This window comes from Musa acuminata, chromosome BXJ1-3, assembly GCF_036884655.1.
Source record: "Musa acuminata AAA Group cultivar baxijiao chromosome BXJ1-3, Cavendish_Baxijiao_AAA, whole genome shotgun sequence".
In the NCBI taxonomy this organism is placed as follows: domain Eukaryota; kingdom Viridiplantae; phylum Streptophyta; class Magnoliopsida; order Zingiberales; family Musaceae; genus Musa; species Musa acuminata.
In genome coordinates, this window is record NC_088329.1 from 41591100 (window position 1) to 41612309 (window position 21210).

At 43.2% G+C, this 21210-nt stretch overlaps 4 protein-coding genes across 4 annotated transcripts; 1 reads left to right on the top strand and 3 right to left on the bottom strand.

Annotated features, from left to right (window-relative positions):
• Positions 1-989: 989 nt before the first annotated feature.
• Positions 990-2280, top strand: LOC103978864 (transcription factor TRY-like). Its single transcript, XM_009394810.3, has 3 exons — positions 990-1270; positions 1344-1431; positions 1838-2280. Exons 1-3 carry the CDS (start codon positions 1210-1212, stop codon positions 1965-1967), a joined length of 279 nt encoding a protein of 92 aa, XP_009393085.1. The 5' UTR covers positions 990-1209; the 3' UTR covers positions 1968-2280.
• A 433-nt stretch (positions 2281-2713) lies between these two features.
• On the bottom strand, positions 2714-8637 carry LOC135631518 (uncharacterized). Its single transcript, XM_065139258.1, has 8 exons — positions 8216-8637; positions 8043-8116; positions 6948-7028; positions 6780-6864; positions 5854-5948; positions 5666-5753; positions 3708-4062; positions 2714-3118 (listed from the first exon to the last, which is right to left on the bottom strand). The coding sequence occupies exons 1-8, from the start codon at positions 8489-8491 to the stop codon at positions 2868-2870; spliced, it is 1305 nt and encodes a 434-aa protein (XP_064995330.1). The 5' UTR covers positions 8492-8637; the 3' UTR covers positions 2714-2867.
• A 44-nt stretch (positions 8638-8681) lies between these two features.
• On the bottom strand, positions 8682-12455 carry LOC135631509 (phospholipase A1 PLIP1, chloroplastic-like). Its single transcript, XM_065139250.1, has 6 exons — positions 12076-12455; positions 10741-11904; positions 10092-10574; positions 9937-9996; positions 9430-9846; positions 8682-9337 (listed from the first exon to the last, which is right to left on the bottom strand). Exons 2-6 carry the CDS (start codon positions 11386-11388, stop codon positions 8876-8878), a joined length of 2070 nt encoding a protein of 689 aa, XP_064995322.1. The 5' UTR covers positions 11389-11904; positions 12076-12455; the 3' UTR covers positions 8682-8875.
• Positions 12456-13299: 844 nt separating this feature from the next.
• LOC135631538 (probable plastid-lipid-associated protein 14, chloroplastic) lies at positions 13300-19459 on the bottom strand. The gene is made up of 13 exons (XM_065139274.1): positions 18904-19459; positions 18771-18814; positions 18577-18655; positions 18343-18459; positions 17955-18137; positions 17790-17876; positions 16771-16877; positions 16586-16673; positions 15628-15708; positions 15461-15537; positions 15003-15138; positions 14635-14697; positions 13300-14095 (listed from the first exon to the last, which is right to left on the bottom strand). Exons 1-13 carry the CDS (start codon positions 19204-19206, stop codon positions 13457-13459), a joined length of 2004 nt encoding a protein of 667 aa, XP_064995346.1. The 5' UTR covers positions 19207-19459; the 3' UTR covers positions 13300-13456.
• Positions 19460-21210: the final 1751 nt, after the last annotated feature.

Consider the following 21210-nt stretch of genomic DNA (forward strand, 5'->3'; position numbering starts at 1 on the left):
TAAGAAATGACCCAAAAGCTTCATGGTCTCTTTGACCTCATCAACGATGATACAACCTTATCTTTCTTCCCTATCGTGAAAGAATAATTCAAATGCCATGCGATGGGGGAAGAAGACGTTGAAGATTCCAAGCCAATGAGAGGGGATTCCACTCTCTGGTCCATCTGCTCTCTCTGACTGGGCCAAGTGTTCCTCGAAACAATTAATTTGTGAAAGTTAAAAAGTAGGATTACTAGGTTAGGTTGCAAGAGATGGACACCACTTTGATGTGGTTTTACATCTAACTTTCTTCTTCAAATTTGTTCGGGGAAGATATGCTCTTTGTACGATCGTAAAAGAGGGACAAGAACATCAGTACTTCCTCATCAGCTACTGTCTGGAGGTCCAATACAGAGAAAAGTCGGACGCATACGACGTTACGTGGAACAGTTGATCACTGGTCGGAGACTGTCTTGTTCTCATGTTGGCTTCAACCTTTCTTTAAAGCGAGTTGGGAGATGGAACCACCAGATTCTGCATGATGTATGTAACCGATATCAAATTATTTAGAGAGATTCCCCGATCTGAAGCTGACATGCTGCACTAATCTATACGTGCTTGTAGTCGAAGCACTGCAGCTTTTACGGTGTGTTTAAGCTTCGCCATGGCGGATGCAGACCGAACGTGTAAAACGTGTGCATGAATTGTTGTCGTCGTGTATGGAGATGTGATTTCTCGGTTGTTTTTCTTTGCTGAGATGGTGTGATCTCTCTTCTTTTACCGTTTCACTGCCTGTTCTTCATTGATGGACATACTTCGAACGCTACAGCTTATCTGACTCGATCTCTCGAACCGAGGACTGCATGCACAGAGTTAAAGCTTTCACGAGACACGTGACGGGGAAGGAGAGAAGAAGAAGAAGAAGAAGGAGATGGTATAAGGAGTTTAAAGACGCAGATGAGGTAAGTAGCGCTGAAGAAGCGCCAACACAATGAGTCGTCAAGGTAGATTAGCTGTAATGCACTCCATGGTGGTCCTACTTAGGTGCATAGGGGTCTTATCGTCTAAGGTGAAGGACTGTACCCTAATCAGCAGTGAACACTGTGAAGCACGATAAGGTGAAGGACTCAAAGCATGGCCTGGGACTGCAGCTACTTTTAACTCCCCCTTCCCCACCTCTTAGTAGCATCTTGCTTTCTCCGTCTTCTCGCAGTGCTTCCCCATCTTTCTATGGGTAAGCGTAGGTGCAGGATGCAGCCGGAGATCACCAGCCATGATGATGAATTGCAAGGTCTCATTCTCGTGCTCATTCTTCTTGCTCTCGCTTGCTGTCTTATGCACTCACGCTTGTTCTTGATCTGCAGATGTCAGTAGCAAGGAGTGGGAGTTCATCGACATGTCGGAGGAAGAGGAAGACCTCATCTACAGGATGTATAGGATCGTCGGCGACAGGTAAGCTTTATTCATGGTTTCTTTCAGGAGAAAAAGGAATAGAAACTGTGTGCGCACTGCCGAGTACACCATCTTTCTCCATGTTCTTGCTTGCCATGCACCCACTAACCAGCTTAAACATCTACCAACAAGAATCTAATTGCAATGTATATATATATATATATATATATATATATATATATATATATATATATATATATATATATATTGTAACACCATCGTAGAACTATGATCAAGCTTATATATATCAGAGAAAATAAATCATGTTTGGTCAGTGGGAGTAGGAGACTGCATGAAAAGATTGCATGCCTCTTCAAAGGAGCAGCGGTGTGCTCAATAATGCGTCACATGCATGGTTAGATTCCGCCCTTTCTGATCCGGCAAACCTCGTTGCGGTGCGCTGCAGGTGGGCGCTCATAGCAGGTCGAGTCCCAGGAAGGACGCCGGAGGAGATCGAGAGGTTCTGGATCATGACCCACGGTGAATGTTTCGAGGAGAAGAAGCGGAGGAGACAGCGGAGGGTGGCGTTGGACTGATTCAACACGAGCTGCTGCTGTGTACGTTTTGGGGGTGTACTGCTCTTTTCCTTTCTTGAAGGCCATGACATGGCATGTTGGCATCGTCCGAACCGCTCCCCACCGACCACCTCTGCCTACTTCTCATCGTTCCGTGGACTGCATCAATGAAAGAAAAGTTTCCCTGGTGAGAGATGAAGCTCGCTGGCCGCGCATTTGAAATCACATTCGAACCACCTCCATGATTCTATGGCAATGTGGGACTCGGGAACATATAAGTCGTCTAAGGAATAATTTTACTGTATTACTTAAGCATTATTATTTAATTAAGGAAAAAAAGGTACTATTGAATTAAAAAATAATTTCAGAACATGAAATATAAATTTTACATGATAAAAAAAAAGCTTGTTTTGATCAATATAAATTAAAAAATAATAATAATGGATAATAGCAAGTCGTTTCGAGTAATGTAAAGGATGCAATAGGACAGTACATTTTTCTATTAGAAATCAGGAACAGCTTGATATCATGTGAGGAATGTTCTTCTTGCACGTTTGTCCAATCCATACTGCTGTTTTCAGATAAGCGGTGCTCCCATAGCAACTTAGCAAAACAGTGCAGTTGACATTCCAACGCACACTTTTAGATAGAATTGAATTCCTCATAGTGACACAAACAATAGAGAAAAACCCTCCTGATTGCTTAAATAAATTGAACTACAAGAGAAACATTGTATGCAACATGGATGACAATGGAATTTACCTCACTGATTAAAGATATTGACATGGATTTCATACTTGGAGAATCCATCGGTATAAATAGATCCATCATCAACAGCTACAGCAAAAACACAAGCAAGCAGCCAGAATAAGTGGCACCGGTTCTGTTGTATGGACCGAAAGTCTCAAAACAGGGCACATGTTACAAAAGATCAAAAAAGTAGTCTAAGCCTTGTCCGATTTCCCAAATTGATAGGCCGGCTCCCCAAACTCGTGCTTCATCCAGACGCATAGAAAGCGACAGCAGCGAGGGATAAAACACGCCATGTCTTGCATTGTTATGGGAGTAGATGAAGAAATGCTCAGCACTTGTGTTGTCCCAGCGAATCACTGGCCTGTGTTTCTCCAGCAAGGAAATGTAGTCTGTACCAGTTATAGCTCCACCACCTGAACCTACAAGTCATGACAGAAAAAACCAGTGCAAGTCAATGATTTGGATACAATTTAACAAGAGTCATACAAAGCATTCACAAACTTTTAACATGCATGGGAATGGGCATTGCAAACTTCAGCATGCTGCATTCTAAAACATGTTGGCAGTTACCAAAATGATAAGGGTCCTACAAAACAGGAGATAAGATGTAGGTAGTCCCGGCTTATAACACTGAAAACCAAAGATGGAAAGGCTCAAGAGTGTGAGACAAGCTGTTCAGTCTCCTATTAATATTACAGACAAAGACACAGGAAATGTCAGTAAACTGCCTTAACCATTGCATGGATTCAGGTTAATTAACCTATATATATATATATATATATAGGTTAATTAAATAAGTATAGGATCCAGCATGCAGTAGTGAAGTATAAAGACTAGTGCCTAGTTCAAGATGGATTACCAAATATAGTCATTGGAAATTTTGTATGTATACAACATATTGGGATGTGCACATAGAAAGAATTAATTTCTCAACATGAGAGCATAACTAGAATGGAATTCAACGTCTGATTCAATTGTAACTCTCAACTTTCTTGAAGCAGCACATACCTTCTGAAACAAGGAAATCATTCCCATAAAAGTTCAGACCAAGCAAGATCTTGTGCGCATGGCTGTGAGCACCAGTGTTGGTATCACCAAGAAGCATACTCAATGAAGAGCGTATCCAGCTGAGAGGAGCATTCGGACCAGGACTTTGAGGTCCTGAAAAATCATAGGTCATAAGAGAAAAACCATCTACAGCATCACAAAGTTGTTGCAGATCTTGTGGTCCAAAATCATATTCATCAAGCTTTTGTGAACGTGGGGCTGGGATTACATAGATCAACTCCAATGGATGATTATCGCTTTCCACTGACGTCAGAGAATGGAGAGCCTTACCGAGCTCTTTGATAAAGTCCAATCCCTGTAGACCAAAGAAGGCCAGATCTGAAGAATGATTATTTCATTAAATATTAAAAAAAACCTTAAATCATATTGGTGCAGAATGCATTAAAATGATGTAATTGATTGAGACTACCAAATGTTAAGAAAACGTCCTTCCTATTCAGATAAGGTGCAACAGGGTAATGAGTAGGGTCCATTTAGTACGAAGATAAACAAACTAATGTAACTTACGCATGCTCATATTCATCCTCCTAACCATAGGCATAGATGCCCATCAAGAGGTATTTAGACCTATTGTAGGCTCACAAGCACCAAAACTTGAAATGTAATGATTGAAAGGAGTGTAGTGGGAGAACTCACACAACTCTTTCATCTGTACTGGAGGACCATTTTGCTTCTTTCTTATATGCTATAAATTACAACTCCACATGGCAAATCTTCACAAACTTTCTGCTATGGTACCTTCAGGATGTAAGACAAGTATCCTTTTTGTTCAATGCCCAGAACTTTATCATACTTAGCCATATAATAAAAAAAACATACCAAGCCAGTGCACAAGGTTCCCGTCAATGCGGGGTCTCGGGAGAGTCAATGTATAATTAAAAAACAAACTTTTCTTAAACTGTCTGCAACCATGACTGAGAGAATATAGTCCTAGGATTTATTTTGTTCCATCTGTCAGTATAACAATACTTGTAAATAAACAAAAGGTAGTATTCTGAATCATTACTCATATACTGGACTTCTTAAAGCGCTCTATTAGAATCAGGAAGTCTCAACCCCATTTTAACAAGCATGTAAATGTGCTGGATTATTGATTAAATACAGCGTTAAGTGCAACAACATTGTAGAATATTGTAATCCAGACAACCTTGAATGCTGCATCCTTCTTAAAAAGGAAGGTTCTTGCACACATCTTAATTGTCCTTAGTTTAGTACTGAAGGTGGTTCTTGTAACAATTAAATAGTGCTCCTAGTAGAAAATAGAATAACAAATAACATTTAGCATGCATGCAAACATGCGATCACATTCATGCAACCAGATGGAAATATAAGATGTTAAAGTTGCATAAGTTATTATGTCCAAGCAATTATTGCATGAAGAAAACTATTAAGATACTAAATCTCACCCTCAACTGGAAATAATAAGATTCCTAACTCTAGTTTATCAGATATATTGGAAGATGATTATTAAAGAAAATCATCAAAGATCTAAATTATATATAAATTAGAGATCTTAATTGTGTAAAAGCTTGAGAAAATAAGATGTAGAGAGAATATCCTACAAATGTAGACACATCTTACCATAACCATTGGCCAACCAGGCTAGGATCATGATAGAAAATGAAGCTTCCTAAGAAACAACCAATGGTGAGTTCACTTTTGATGGCGGAAGAGAGGAGCAAAATCTAAAACAATATTACTTATCTATGAAGATGTAAAAAATAAGTTCGATGAAGAAACAATCAACTTATTTAAACAGTGATCTCCTTGACTGGTGCACACAGTAAGAAATAGCTACAAGAAAGCAGTATATCAAACTTAATTTATAAGTTACCAACTTTTAGTGAAACCCAATAACAAAATAAAGCTACCATAAATTCATCAGAGAAGGAACTAACCATATTACGCATGTCCGGATCATGCAAGATACCATAGGCTGCCCATCTTGACCAGGATTCCAGAACAATACCATCATATCCCATGTCCCTGTTTGCTAACAAGTAAATGTTAAACTGAAAAGAAGTATTCATACAGATACTTGCATAAATATAAACTGAAGAATCAAAATTTTTTGGATACCACTTACTTGCATTCTTTTATTATGATATCAATTGCCTTACTCCACTTCTTCTTTAGAAGTAGGTCCACAGGAAATGCTTCCAAGACAACTCTGGGTAATACCTACAAGACATCAAATACAGTCACCAGATTACCATTTTTTGACAGCCTGAATATCACAATTAGACCCAAAAAAAAAATGGCCACAATAAAATATAAAGGTAAAAGCACAACATTATCTGCAATGCCTCTCCTATGCCTTTGTCCCTAGATCACATTCAAAGAAGTCTCTGTTTTCACAAGTTTTTTCAAACACCACAGACAAAATTAAAATATGAACTGGAGAAATGTAGCAAACTGAAAAGAACACATCTTATAGACCAAATATGGCACAGCAGTATAAAATATAAAAAACCTGATCAAGACTCTTCATTTCACAACAAGGCACATCATATTGCTTCATTAAATAACCATTCTTAATTTTAATTTCAGTATCCTTTTATTCATGGATTGGGTAGCACAAGCCATCAAATGGGAGAAACCACACTGGCACAAATATCGAACTATTGGTAAGAATACTTTGGATTCTGCCCTGCAGCTAGAAATTTCCTGTGATGTCAGCATTATTGTTTAAAAGAATATAGAAAACTCACGAAACTATCACTGTCAATGGTACATGTTGGTGCTACTTCAAACAAGTAGAACAACTGACATTAGGTAACCTTTCATGGTTTATGAGCCTTTGTGGGGTATAATATTTAAGATGTTTATCAAGATGAAATTTAGTAAGAACCTTGAAATCAGAGATACGATTGTAAAGTTGGTAGAAATGATCTACAGAAGATGCATCTAACCTTAATATTTTGATTTTTAATATAACACAACTACAGAACAGTTACTTGGCCACCAGCTCTCTTCTTAGATGTCAGATAGGAACTCAGTTTATCTAATTACCAGAGAATTTCCACTAGTCCGAATCTTTGAGATCCACTCCCTGTCAGCATTATGCCGTCCTTCTAAAACTAGCCTCTTGCCTTCACTGACAGAAAGATATAATATTAAGGTAAAAAAGACTTTAACTGCGACAAAGGCCGATTATTTGTTTCACCAGATTTTATGTACCTCTTCAACTCATACCACACAGGTGATAGATGTGTTAATCTGGAACTAAACAGCTTCGCCTTTTCGTATCCCCTTGAATTCCTGCAATATGCTTGAACCATAATACGTGATGATCTAAATTCTGTGAGAAGACACACAAAAAAATACACAGTTAAACAAAAGCAAATTCAGTAATTTCCACAGCCACAGTTCAGTGAGGATGACATGAGAATTTCAGCATAAGTTGAAAATAAGTTTAGAGAATACTGCATTTATCAAACAGTAAGGAGCACTAAAAAATTCCAAGAACTTGCCAAGAAAAAGTTTCTTGTAGCAGGATACTGCATAATCATTTCCCAGATCACATCCACACAAATGATAACTTGGGTGTGGAGCATATTCAGTTGCATTAATTATTTAAAAGTTTGTTGCCAACAGAAATAACTTAGAAGATGGTTCTATTTCTGAAAAGAAAATCAAAGAGCTCACTCAAGATGAAATTAAAAAAATAGCTAGAGATATTACAGCCTTTTTCATATTTACAACCCTAGAACTGCTAGAGTTCAAATTTTCATAGATTCATACCTTATCCAGACAGACTTAAATTGATTAAATCTATTTACAGAAAAGCATATCTATCCAACCTAAAAGACACATTAATACAATAAAAGCTATACTTTAGAAAATCTTTATGGATTGGTATAAGGAAAACAAGAAAAAGGAAAGAACAACAAGTCTAGTTTCTTGGAACTAGTGAGCAGACAGTTTGCTCAAGGTGGATTGGGATTACAAGATTTAAGTGGATGAAACAAAGCTTCCAATTTTAAAAACAAGGGTCATTCTATCCGGTTGGATGGGTTGGCATATGAAGCTAAGAGATTAAACATTTTGGAGTGTGAACCCTCCAAAAGATTCATGCTTGTCTCAGGAAAGATACCAAGTTTGAAACAAATCGAAGGACAAATGTTTGCCTTTGAGTTGTGCAACGACAAGCATATCTCATTCTTGTATTATCAACAGCAAAATGGAAAAAGGTTCAGATTGGTAGTCTAGATGATCAAATTAGTAGGACGTTTGATCCACCAGATCGTGCCAAGGAGGAAACTGCAATCGTACCAAGGAGTTATATACGCCAGCACCGGATTCGGGAAATGGCGTCTCGATCGGTTCTCTGAAAACCGCGAGTTCTCCTGCACCACAACAATGAGGATGAAGGAAGAGAGAAACAAGAGAAAGGGTTAGAAAAAAGAAAGAGAAAGCCGCCGATTTTAGAAAAGAGAAGTGCTTACGGCAAGGATTTCTTGGAATGCGACGTTGGGATTTACGAGGCCCCTCTCGTATACGGAGAGGGCTAGCGACGTGGCTTCCGGCAGGCCAGTCTTGCCGCCTCGGTACATGATGAGGAGGAGCACGATCGCAGCGAGGGCGAAGAGGGCGAGCGGGAGGAGCGGCGTGGAGAATAGAGGGTGATGAGATCTGGAGGTGGCCGCGGTTGTGGCCGCTGGACGTGGGGCTGTCGGAGTCGGACCGCCAGGGTTGCGCCGGTCCCGCCTCCTGGTCGACATCTCTCCGTCGTCTACTGGGGCGGCCGATACCGGCCTTCGTCTTGCAATTTTGCTTTCTCGGGAACCAATTGCTAACAAAGGAGAGTCAAATTCCCAAATAGAAAGATTAACGTGGGTAAGCCCCTTGTGGGCCGCGCAGACCCAGTAGCGAACAGGCCATATTTTGACCAAGTCATAAACCAAGTCTATATCAAGAAAGATAAGCTTGCTGATTCCGTTAGGCGATGCGACCGCAAATAATTTACAGTTATTTCCATTGACTGAACATGTGGGTCAAAGTAGACAATGAGTTGTGTTCCATGCAACACCACTAATTAGTTGTGTTCCATGCAACACCACCACGTTCCCAGTTCCGTCGATGCGTCGGCATTCTTAGCAGTCTCCTCAAACTCCAGTAGACAATTCGTTTGTAACCAATGCAGGCGTCTCCAGGAGTGGATTCCGGTGGCTTCCGCATGGGTGAGAAGGTAGCAGTCCGGTTCCAGGGCCGGCAACGAGCGGCCACCTTTGGTTGAACCGCTGCTTCCTCGACCTCCGCCTCACCGAGTTGGTGTGCTGCCTCAGCAAGGCGTTGAGGGCCTTCACGTAATTGCTGCAGTCGTGGTCACGGAGGATGGTGCCTTCCGAGCCGTACGCCCTGGGGTCGCTCAGGGTCTCCAGCGGATGCGGCGAGTTGACGAATGCTCGCAGCGCGCTCTTGGTTGTGGCTCTGGATGAACTCCCGGCGATGTTCTTCCCGTCCAGCACGTAGAGAGCAGCTTCCGGTGGCAGCATAGGGTGGAAAGGCGAGGACTGGTCATCAGGTTGGAGAATGTAAGTCTTGCCTAATGGAGAATACAGCACCTTCTGCTTCACCGGTAACGAGAAAAGCACGTCATGGAAACGAGAAGATTATATGAAGAATCGTATGAACTAAATTAAAGCACTGAAACTGGTACCTGATTGTTAAGGCATGGGTGGGAACGAAACGCGCCGTTGAGGCGCTTGAGGACATGGGCAACGTGGTTGGGGTAGTCGCAGGAGAAGGCCCTGGGCACGATGTCGCGGTGCATAATCACAGAGCGCACGAACCCCTCGTCCAAACCCAGCTCCTCCAGGACTCGCTGCCCCCCGCAGAACACGGACGGCGACCCAAACGTGACGACAGGGAGGAGGTGGTGGAGCTTGACGTCGCCTCGAGCAAGCAGCATCAGGCCGACGAGGAGGCTGAGGCTTCCCCCCAGCGAATGGCCGGAGAACCGCAGCCTGGCCCTGTCGCCGTGGCGACTAAGGTGATCTTTGATCTCGGGCAAGAATTGCTCGTATATGCCCTTTGCCGCTTCGTAGATCCCCCGGTGCACCAGCACTTCCATCCCCTGTTCGAAAAAATACCAGTATCACAGAAAACATCAGACCTCGTTTCACACTGCAGCGGTGAACGATCGGAGGAATTTGGCGAGCTTTACTTCGAATTTGGTGGGCTCAAAGAATAGATTTGCTTGCCAAGAAGCCAGCGAGTCAGATCCCTGCACATCCAGTCGCGAGCGACTGTATTAGAGATGGTGAAAATTGCGCGAGATAATGGACTAGGGAGAATACTTGTTTGTGAGAGCGAACGCACCTGGATCACGAAGCAGCGGGTGCGCGTCCTCTCGTGGTCGCACACGAACCATTCGCACGGGGAGGAATGAAGGGAGCGGAGATCTTTGGCCGCCTCCTGCCTCGCCTCCTCCTCCGCTGCCACCACCGCCGTCATCGTCGACGCCGCCACGTAGGCGGCCACCTCGGGGTTCTTGTAGCCATAGCTGCTGGGACCCAAGGTCTCCTCCGAGTCGGCCGCGCAGTGCCCGGCTCCGCTGCCGAGGGAAAGGAGGCCCTTAGCGCGGGAGTGCACGTAGGAGGCGGCGGAGGCGGCGACCTTGTAAGCGAGAGACGGGCGGACCTGCCGGTTGGGATGGGCCGTCGTCATGGGATCGGATCCTTGAGGCCCTTGCGGGAGCGGCGTGGAGTCGCTCTCGAACTTGGCCCTGATCGCGGCCTCCGCTTTCTTCTCCAAGGACGATGTCACGAACCCGACGTCGTACCACGCACGCAGCTCCTCCTCCTGTGATTCGCACGGCAAAAGGGCAAGTGAATATTAAAATATGTTCCTCTAAAAATACAATTAAAAATATCGATTTATTCAAACAGCGACGGTTGCCGATGGGAGAAGAACAACCAGAGACCCGTTGAGATCGAAACGGACGGGAGAGATGGAGGGGAGAGCTCACCTTGATCTCGGGGATCACGTAGGCCATGTCACAGAGGAACGCTAGCTGGGAGAAGAGTTTCTCGTCCGACCACGGGACCCGCCCCAACAGACTCTCGAACGATTCTCGATCCCACTCGCCCTCCTCTTCCTCCTCGGACTCGTAACTCACCCCACAGTAGCCATCCTCTTCACCTCCCTCCTTGTCTTCCTCCTCCACTCCATCGACCTTGTGCTGCCGATCCCTCCACCGCCGCCTCAGCTCCAAGATCCGTGCCACCCAATTAGCTCGCTTCTCCTGTCCGATCCCCTCCTCCTCCGATCCCGCCACCACCTCCTCGTCGCTCTCCTCCGCCGGCTCCACCAGCCTCATGCCGCCGCCGGTCACCCCCTCCCCCGAGTCGAACAGGAACGACCGGATCGAATTGGTGATGATGGATCCCAATGGGAACACGCCGATCGACCGGCTGCTCTTCAGCGACGCCGGCGCTGCCGCGCGGGGGACGTTCAGGGAGCACCGGAGCTGCGGAGCCGACATCGACCGCCGCATCCCAGACAGATCCGTCCCCGACTCCGATCGCCGCATTCCCTCAGCTCGGTGATCCCTCGCCATCGCCGCCGCCGCCACCGGAGACGAACCAGATACGCTCACCGCCGCGCTCGCCATCATCTCCTCCTCCGCCGCCGCCGCCGCCTCCCCGGCGGCTCTCCCCCGCCCCCCCTCCTTTCGGCGGCTTCAAGTTCTATTTACCGCCACGCATGACCCATCGATCTGAAACAGATAAACACATGTAGAAGTCAAATGGGATTCGTGTGGCTTCCCGCACATCTTCTCCGCCTAAACGCGGCTTAAATAGAAGCCCAATTTACCAAAACCCTAAAAATATGATGCCTTTAAGTAAACTGGCCAACGTGGACGGTGGATCTACTGCTCTCCCACCCGACTATGAGCTGTTCTTAATGATGCATGCAACAGCGTGTGCCACGGTGGTTCATGAACATTGTGAGGGGCACACCAGTCATAGTAGCACAGGCCATGTGCAGGAAAAGCGAGGGTCGGTGACGTGCCGCGTAGCTTTAATTAATCAGCGAATGAATTAAGCTGCATCTCAACGCTCACCACCAACATTGGGATGTCCGTCGCCGCCCAACCGGTAGCATTGACATTGCCATGCGGGAGAGAAATCTGGAGGAAGAAGAACAAGAAAGGAATGGGAACCCTCGGTGTTCACGTCTTAGTGAAAGGAACTGATAGCAGCCATGGTCGGCCACCACAGATAGCTTCTAACATTGCCGTGGAGAGGGAACGAGGGCGAAGGAGGAGAAAGAGAGCTGATTAACGGAGGAAAAGAGGTACCAGTTTTGGGTTGCGCCGTCATGTGGGAGAGGTTGAGGTCGGCCCTGACGGGTATTCTTTGTATGGGAAGATGGGGATGGGAGGGGGAATCTGAGCACGTGTCCGGAAAAGACGAAGGGGTGGTATCAGAGAGAGGGAGGCAAGTGTTGGGCCGCATGGGGGTGGTAGGCTGGTTGGGCACCACCTCGCGCGCCGCCGTCTCCGCCCCCATACAAGTTGCCGCCTTTTACGTCTGGCCTCTCCTTTGTCTTCCTCCCCGTTGTCATTTCTCATCGGACAACAGCTTCTGTCTCCACTGCAGCCACTTTCCTTAAATCCAATACCTTTCTTTGGGGGTAATATGTTCAACATAATTCAAAAAAAAATATAGTAATAATGTGTAGTCTGAAATAAACAAGAAAAATCACATAAAATTGATTAATTGTTAATAATACATGAAAAAAAATATTTAAATAAAAAAGGGGGAAAAATGGTCAACTAGAGGGAGGAAACAAGTTGCACGAATGTAACAAACATTAAGAGGGGATAAGACCAAATGAGTTGAGTCTGGATTTCAACTATTGCTAAGATAAATTATGCTTGATTCTGACTTGCCACCACAGGTCGTTTGGGTGGAACATTCCTGATCCAGACTAGCAATAAATAGATTAGGTGCAGGCTCCGTTTCCATCAAACGGAACGGAGCACCAGACTTACCTCTCGCATCCAAGGATCATGTCGCCGACGAACAAACTGCAATTTGGAAGGAGGAGGAGGAGGAGGAGCGAAGGTCTACGACGTTAGGGTTAGGATTGTAGAGGAGGTGATTGATTCGCACCTGACGCGGTCGCATCATCGCCTCCTCGTGGTAGCGTCCCACAAAACCCTAGGCGTCGTTGTCGTCGTCGACGGAGGAAGCGAAAGAATGGTAGAGACGCAGATCTCGTATGCTGGTGCGGAGGCGGGATTGATGCCCATCAAAGAGTAATGAACGCTTGGGGGGGGAACTAACAAACCAAAGCCCGGAAAGCATGCCCGATCGAACACTTATGCCGACGTGTTAACTTAAAAGAAGTTTTAATAAATAAATTTTTTTAATTTTTTTAATTAAAAAACAATTTTATATGGTTGTCGGATGTCTTTTAGATTACAATATTTTTGCAAATTAATCATCAGGCCAATTATACTTTTATAGATCTAAAATAATAAATATTATTAATTTTACTTATTAACACCAACAGAAGATTTGGGTCACCATGTAATGTGGCTGGCACTCAAACATTTCAAGAAATAATACAATGTGTTCATAATGGTACAAGTTTTTTGTTTTTTGTTTTACATCGAGAGAGAAGAAAAAGAATCTACACATTGCTTTTTCTCCCAAAAAAAAAACAAAAAACATTTAGATAGCATCATTCGTCGGACATGATCTTGTGAAGAGCAGAGCCGATCCACTGACTCCACGAAGAACCATCATTCTTGAGTCTACATAAGTGCCGCAAACAAATTTAGACACATCAAACATTTCAAAAGGGATCTGAGTGCGAACCTCCCGAAGAACTTTCTCGGCGGTGTCGACGCTTAACGACGATGAATCGAGTCTCATCGATACATCAATGTCGTCCACCAAAAGTTTCACGGTGGGGACGCTGGATGGGAGCTCCTTAATATTGCCCATCCCCTTCCATTTCCTACGAGACAAGTTATGAGCAGAAGAGTTTTGGAAAAGAGTACTGCTGGCTTCACCATCCTCTTCTTTAGGATAAAGCCTTCGTCCAGGGCAGATCTTGACACAGGACTCGACACGCAAACTTCCGGGCGGTCCAGACTTGTCGTGTGGCCATTCAGGAGTTGGTATGACCTTGAAGCTAATGTCAGACACTAGCGAAAAAGTGCGATGATCTGAATCAGAAGCTTTTGTGAAAGTTAGATGCACATCACGGATGAGAACACTTGGTGTAGTTTGTCGAAGCGTCAATCCTATATGCCTTCCTGTGGAGTATAACAGGCGCCATCTACCAGGCAAGAAGTTGAACCACCCCTGCAAGGTTCAAATAAACATTCCTACTGGATAATGATACAGAAGAAGCTAATAACATTCAACTAAATAAAATGCAAAATTTTCATATATTTCATTCCACAGTTAGTGATTTCATATTACCGCCTTCCATAACTACTGCATATATAAATGTCTTCTTAGTCTCTTGGATGGATTCTAAGGGGAGTGGCACATATGAAGGATTAAGTATTTGAAGGGATATAAGCTATATAAAAATTTGAAGGGGAAATATGTCATTTCTAAACATAAATAAAAGATATCTAAACCCCCCTAGTAACACGATTAAAAGCTGTGGAATCGAATATGCAGTATTTGCAGAAAAAAAGTATTCCAACATTGGGGAACAATCGATATAATGTTGAATCAGGATCAACTAGGACAAAAATAATGCACTGGGTCTGACTCTTCTTTGGTGTCAAGGCAATAGCTATGAATAGTCATCAGACTCCTGGGAAAGGGAAGAAGAATGAAAATAAACAAGAATAAATGCATCACACAATTTATTTAGACTGGAGTGTTACCTTTGTTCTTGGACTTGGATTAAGCAACTCCATCAACTCTATGAAATAAGCTATCCTGTTACGCTGTACCCATGACAAAAACAATCATCAATGCTGCAGTGGTAATACTTATGCATGTAGCTTACAAATCTAAATTTTATACTTCAGGACCAAACGTAAATCGGCAAACTCATCCTGATAAAGATCAGTCCTGTAAGCATGTGACATCTTTGTTGTGATATGGCTTTACAAGCCCTGTGCTTCTAGGTCTTTATGACATTAACCTTTGATACGGCTTATGCTAGGTCTGAGTATCAAGTTTGCACTAAACACATGGCAAAGTGGTCATTTAAGTAGCAATTTCCTGCATTTCTCAATAGTTCAAGTACCTGATGCCCGACATAGATGTAATCTTCTGCCATGCGAACAGTGGTTGATCCTAAGCCCCAGCGGATCAAATCCATAGACGGGCCTGTGCGCCATTTCGGACCACACAAAAATGGGTGTCTAAGAGCATCCAAACAACTGCAAGGAAAAGCCAATTAAATAACTTCACTCAGGAGGATTGAATAAGAACACCAAAGCCCTAGGTGACCAGCATGGCATACTTCACAATGTTACAGATTATACTAACAAAAACTAACTATCGAGTATAATTATCCTTCCTAAATATCAACTACCATCATGTTGATTAAAAAAAAACCCACAATTTTTTAATAATGTTGAACGAAACATAGTTAATTCTATTAACATTTAACACTGATCCAATATCCACAAACTGAAAAGCTCTGTGACCTTTTCCTGCAACGAATATTATTTTTGTTGTAAAGTCATGTTTTGCATATACCTTATCCTCTCAGAAGGTTTTAATGCCAGCAATCGTGATAGAAGGTTCCAACCAGCACCCCAGTTCCTATCCATTATCTAAAAAAACATAGAATTTTTATTTTAATCAGAACATCCATTTTTTGGCTTCTAACTAGCTGAAATTTAGGGAAGGTAAGCAATGTATACCTGCAAACCAGCATTTCCAGAGGGTGAATCTCGGAACAGAATTGGCAAGAGGAACCCGCGCAAACATGAAGGGTCATTTCCCTGCAGCAACAAGGTGTGAGAAACCAGTCTTGAATAATATGGGTCTAATTGAAAAATAAGTATACTCAGAAGCCTTATTTTATTAAACAACAATTTAGCCATAATGAGTGTTCAACATGTGTTTGTACAATTTAATCCTGATTATGTGGAAATGATCAAAGAAGCTAAAAATTTTGTAAGACATAAAAAGGAGATCAATCTATTTTCACAGTCGATAAGACCTACAAGAAAACAAACGACAACCTCAAATATGATTAGTAAGCACTACTTAGATTTCTGATTACGATTTGTTTGACTAGAACATTGTTAAGACCTAGGAACAGAAACAATTTTAGTAACTTTCCCTCACATTGTGTCCATTTTATGCTTGTCATCTCCAATCTTTCAACTTCAAAATAAGTTCCAATTGCCAAAATTAAATTGTAAGTTTGTAACACTCCTAGAAAAATAAACCATGAAAACGCAATCCCAGCCCTGCCCTACATTATAAATATTCCTTATGTAAGTATATAGTACTATCTGAATGGAGTTTAGCCTAATTACATAACTTTGTCCTGTGCAATTACACTATCATGGAACAACCCTGACAAAATACTCGAGAGAGATCTAAATTGCAAAAGAGTGAGCAAGATCCAAACATATAAAAGTTCCGACAACATGTGATGAGCTTAGTGAGAACATAATACATAAAAATAAAAAAAAAATAAGGAATTCATGAAGATGTAAAGCCAAGAAAGCAATAACCAGGTTTAGGCTACAGAACTTGACCACATATATGCAAGGAGCATCACAATGATTACCTTATTACTCCAGACCAATTGAAATTATGTATTTCGCTCATGCAAGAAATTTATTTTTACAAAAACTTAAAACAAACCTTCGTCAGAAAGGACTTGAACTTTAGAAACGTTGAAGCATCCATAAGCTCCCTCAGAATCAATTTTGCCATAATGAAACCAACACATCTAGAATACAGAAGAGATTAAACAATTATGAGGGGAAAAAAATACTTTTTGTGCTTCCTGGTGGTATAATCATTCATGTTAATTCATGCCACCATACCTCATGTCAAATGCAATCATCATTTTCCTCCTGTTGCTGTTCCTATCAACCATGCTGTCATTTGGATTGCTGTTGTAAAAGTCAACAGCATTTCCAAGGATACCTATCTAATAACAGCAACATCATATGCTTGTCAAATGAAATGTTGAAGCTAACACAACAGGAACAGTATATGCATTGTAACTAGACTATTGAAATTAACTCTGGAGAATCATACAATCACCAAACAAACTCTGGAGAATACCCATTTCATAAGTGAAAAGTCATACCATATGTCATACTCCAGATGTTTGAAAACATATTTATTACAAAGCAACTCCAGGTAATTCTAGACCATAATTGGCCATAAAGTGTAAATTAGCCCTATTTGGGTCAGCAACAGCAGCCTGATACTCCTACAATATGAACTTGTCTGGTACCAGACCCAGATGGATCGGAACACCACCCCAAGATGCACACAACATGGTCAGAGACGGATGGAAGAGCAGCTGTGCTGCTTCAGAAGGGAAAGGAGAAGACTTCGAGCTCCAACACAGAACCTTATGTACAATAATTGGATTTGAAGACCAGCAGGTGTTTCCTAAATTAGGGAGGATTGATGCCTCAAATCAACTAGAAGATGAATTCTCTAGTCGAGGTGGGAAATGAGAAGCGGCAAATATGAACTGGTCCCTAGCCAGTCCTAAACAGTTTATGAACTAGGATGGCCGGTCCTCAACCAGCCACCCCAGCTGTGTTGAGACAGACAACACCAGTCCAAGATGGGGTCTGCTAGTCTGAAAACAGTACTCTGCAGCTACCATAAAGACTGCAGAGCTCCTTGAGGACCTACGAATGGGTTTGGACAAGGCTAGAGAGAGGTGGACAGCTGCGATGATGGTTTTGCCTGCTATTTTAATATCATAGTGGAACCATATTTCAAGAATGTGCAAAGTTACAAACCAAACAATAATTCATACTCATTACAAGTCATAAAAATTTTCAAATGGTAATGCATAGGACAAGAATTGAAGCCTTACTTTTACGTGTTTGTCAACTGGACTAATATGTACATTCTCCAGCCTTAATTCAGTATGGGCTAATCCATGACTATGCAAGTAATTAACCTGCAGAACCCAGAAATGGAAATAAATCGTGACCAGAAGCATGAACATGCACAGAGTCCATGTATAGGAGATGCTTACTCCAATCAAAAGATCTCTCATCAAAATTCTTGTAAGACGTAGCTGCCGAGTTACAGCAGGTCCTCCTGTTGAATCATCCCCGACCCTCCTAAGACACTCTTCATCCAGTGCCAAAGTAGCTTCTAAAGTTGGAAACCAGTCTGAGAGTTGAAGCCAGTGCCTCAGAGAATAACTCCCATGATACTGCAGAAAGAAGACTGCCTGTGTTGTCAGATTTCCTATTTCCAAATTTTGACTCATAGACAAAATAAGCAGCTTCACCTGCTGAGACCTGAATTCATAATTTATTCCTAGACACGAAGTATCATAAAATCACTCTATTACTCCCATTTCTTTGTTTTCACTCTGATATTATGGTAGCACAGAATACTAAACGGTCTAAACTTACGCCATGCACCAAGGTGAATGGGACATCATCCCCAGTATTCGAAGGAGATACATAGCCATAGACTTGCATTGCATAGGAGTGGTACATAAGCTTGCGCCGAGCAAGCCTCTTCAGCACCTGGAAGATCACCAACAACATCAGAATCAGTGCCTTGAGGTGGATTATCCATACAAACAAAGCCAACAATTGCACGAAATTTATCCTGTTATTTTGCACGAGATCAGTCAGACCAACCTCTAATGCACGACGACCTCTGCGCTTGGCTTGCACGCTCGTCAGTTGTCGAAGCACTACCCTCGAATTGTACAGTGGGCTGAAGAAATAGCGTCACCCAAAAGAAAGCAATCCTTCACCTTCGTTCCGGATTAGGGCAATTCGGATCGAACAAACCAGCATTGTGGTCGGGTACAGAAGGTAATTCTACTCACCTGTTGGGATCGCGAACGGTCGCCTCGTAGATCACCTCGTCCGACTACGCACTCACGCACCAAGCAATTGATTAGCACAATGCGGAACCAAGAAGTCAACGATTTTTAGGTGGAAGAAGAAGCCCGAACGCACCCTTCCCTGAAGTCCGACGCTAACGTGATCAGAGACGATGAAGTGGGACATCTTGAACTTGACGACCGGCCCGACCTCCTCCTCATCCGCCGCCTCCGCCGCAGCCACCTCCTCGGCGCCGGTGGAGGCCGCAAATGACGCGATCCTCCCCAGAGAGCACGTCGCCTGGCGCCTGCGCGGATGCAGGGGTCCCGTCAGGCGCCGGGGGCGGGGAGAGGGCGAAGCCGCGCCAATCGGGAGGCCGATCCTGAGCGCGTCGGGCGCGGCCGCCGCCGGGAGGAAGGCGACTCCGCAAAGCGCCATGGGTGGGGTAGGGAGAGATCTAATGGAACCCTACGACGAAGAGGGTGAGGGAAAGGGGGAGGAGGAGGAGAGGAGGGAGCGGCGGAGAGGTGGGGAGGGGAGGGGAGGGAGCGTGAATATATAGAGGGGACAGGAGGGCGGCGTGAGGCGGAGCGCGAGAGCGTTGCGTGTGGGGAAGAGGCGGAGGCGTTGCTCCATGAGCTCCGCGCGCGTCCACCTCACTCCCCTCGCGCTCCGCCCGCCCCGCGAAATATCTGCTGCCGTACCGGACTCAAGACTATCGAGCCCGTTGGACTCGGGTCGGTTGGGGTCGCCGCGCGCCGAATGCAAGAAATTAGGACCGCCAATCTGATCGGATCAAGTCGAATCATTTTGCTATTAGATGACGTGCACGAACCCAATTGGATTGGGTCGCCCAATGGAGGAATTGGGATGGGGAATTCGGTCGGGTCAAGTCGAAACAAAACACAACTTATTAGATCACGTGCTACACGGTGAGGGATGGATTTGTGATGCACAGCTATTTGTGGCTATCGTAGTAAATTTCCAGGTGCTGCAAAATGCAAATAATTGTGAGGCAATGGATAAGAAACCCAAATATTGGCATGAGAACGAAAAAGGTTTTGGCTGGGCATGCTCGAACCCATCCAGAAATTTTCCTCAGAAAAGAACAGTCAACCATCAAATTAATCTTTTCTTTTGAACCACATCTTTACTGGAAGGTATTCAACAACACTTCAACATATCTTTGATGAAGGCATTCAACAACACGCTACCATTTTGACCTGAATAAATCCCTGTAGCAATTATTACCACATTCATAGGCATGCGTAAATCTCGAACCCGAAAAAAAGACGGGTATCGGAAAATAAGGGGATGCGGAACCCCACCTAATGTGCGGGATAAAGTTCTTATTCATAGGCAATTTTGGGAGCAACATATATCACACACCATTGAAACTCAAAAACAGAGTTTTAGCTAGTGTCTGAAACTAAATTGTCCAAATCTCCAAATGCAATGCCTATCGATATACCTCACATGCTGAATACAAGGACAGGTTATTTTTCACTATTTTCCTCATTCTTCAGACCATATCTGAGGTTGAACTTGGCAATCTGGCTCAGAGTTGGTGCCATCTGACGCCTAGGTCTCAACTGGTAGACACGGCCGACACGGTGTAATCTGGTCATCATAACATTAATCAATCTACCAGTCTGAGTCACATATGAAATCCATTGCAGTTGTGGATGTATCCCTTTCTTCATCTTTTTCGCCACATGACAAAAAGAGAAAAATATTTGATCAACAAACAAATTTCAATCTCATATTAGATATCCTATTCCTCGTACAAATATTCATGCCAAGAAAATCAAGAATAGTGAGGTCCCCATGAACTTTTGGCACAAACGGTCATCTTGATATCTTATTTCCTTGAGAATACTTCTTTCAAGTATATGCAAGGAACTGCCATCAAGAGTTAGTAAGCATACCAAGTCATAAACCACCTTCATGAGTTTGTAGACATATGATCAAGTGTTATTATTTCACATAGCAGGCACAGAATCACACCATGATCCTTCCACAAGATGCTTTTAACAGAAGCTAGTATGTAATCCAGGTGTTTTGATAATGTTCCCATGGATATTGGTAAAAGAGGTCATCTAGTTATCTTTTTCCCTGATAGATATCTTTAAGTATATATCAAGGAAGCACCTCCGAGAGTTTGTGAGCATATGCTATAAATGTTCTTGTATTTCATAACAGGCAGATACTAAACCACCATTACTTTTTCTAAATCAATAAAAATCATAGTATTATCGAAGCCATAAAATTCAAGCTTCTTAAGAAGATGTTTGCAAATACAATGAGCTACAGATAGAAATGCACATAAACTACCACTTGCAGGATAACTTAGTCAGGCACCATCTGATGCTAACACAATAGTGTAAGCATAAGCAAATCACTTTAAAGAAAAAAAGTCCAAGGAAATCTATAGTCAAAGAA

Excerpts from the sequence above, each read along its gene's own strand:
- LOC103978864 (XM_009394810.3), top strand. The coding sequence starts at position 1,210 with ATGGGTAAGCGTAGGTGCAGGATGCAGCCGGAGATCACCAGCCATGAT. Across the intron at positions 1,271-1,343 it reads CCATGATGATGAATTGCAAG|ATGTCAGTAGCAAGGAGTGG; the intron begins GTCTCATTCTCG and ends CTTGATCTGCAG. Across the intron at positions 1,432-1,837 it reads TATAGGATCGTCGGCGACAG|GTGGGCGCTCATAGCAGGTC; the intron begins GTAAGCTTTATT and ends GGTGCGCTGCAG.
- LOC135631518 (XM_065139258.1), bottom strand. The coding sequence starts at position 8,491 with ATGTCGACCAGGAGGCGGGACCGGCGCAACCCTGGCGGTCCGACTCCG. Across the intron at positions 7,029-8,042 it reads CTGGCGTATATAACTCCTTG|GAATTCAAGGGGATACGAAA; the intron begins GTACGATTGCAG and ends AGCATATTGCAG. Across the intron at positions 5,949-6,779 it reads GGACTAGTGGAAATTCTCTG|GTATTACCCAGAGTTGTCTT; the intron begins GTAATTAGATAA and ends GATGTCTTGTAG.
- LOC135631509 (XM_065139250.1), bottom strand. The coding sequence starts at position 11,388 with ATGATGGCGAGCGCGGCGGTGAGCGTATCTGGTTCGTCTCCGGTGGCG. Across the intron at positions 9,847-9,936 it reads TTGAGCCCACCAAATTCGAA|GGGATGGAAGTGCTGGTGCA; the intron begins GTAAAGCTCGCC and ends TTTTTCGAACAG. Across the intron at positions 9,338-9,429 it reads ACCCATGCCTTAACAATCAG|AAGGTGCTGTATTCTCCATT; the intron begins GTACCAGTTTCA and ends CCGGTGAAGCAG.
- LOC135631538 (XM_065139274.1), bottom strand. The coding sequence starts at position 19,206 with ATGGCGCTTTGCGGAGTCGCCTTCCTCCCGGCGGCGGCCGCGCCCGAC. Across the intron at positions 14,698-15,002 it reads ACATCTATGTCGGGCATCAG|CGTAACAGGATAGCTTATTT; the intron begins GTACTTGAACTA and ends TCATGGGTACAG. Across the intron at positions 14,096-14,634 it reads ATCCAAGTCCAAGAACAAAG|GGGTGGTTCAACTTCTTGCC; the intron begins GTAACACTCCAG and ends TGAACCTTGCAG.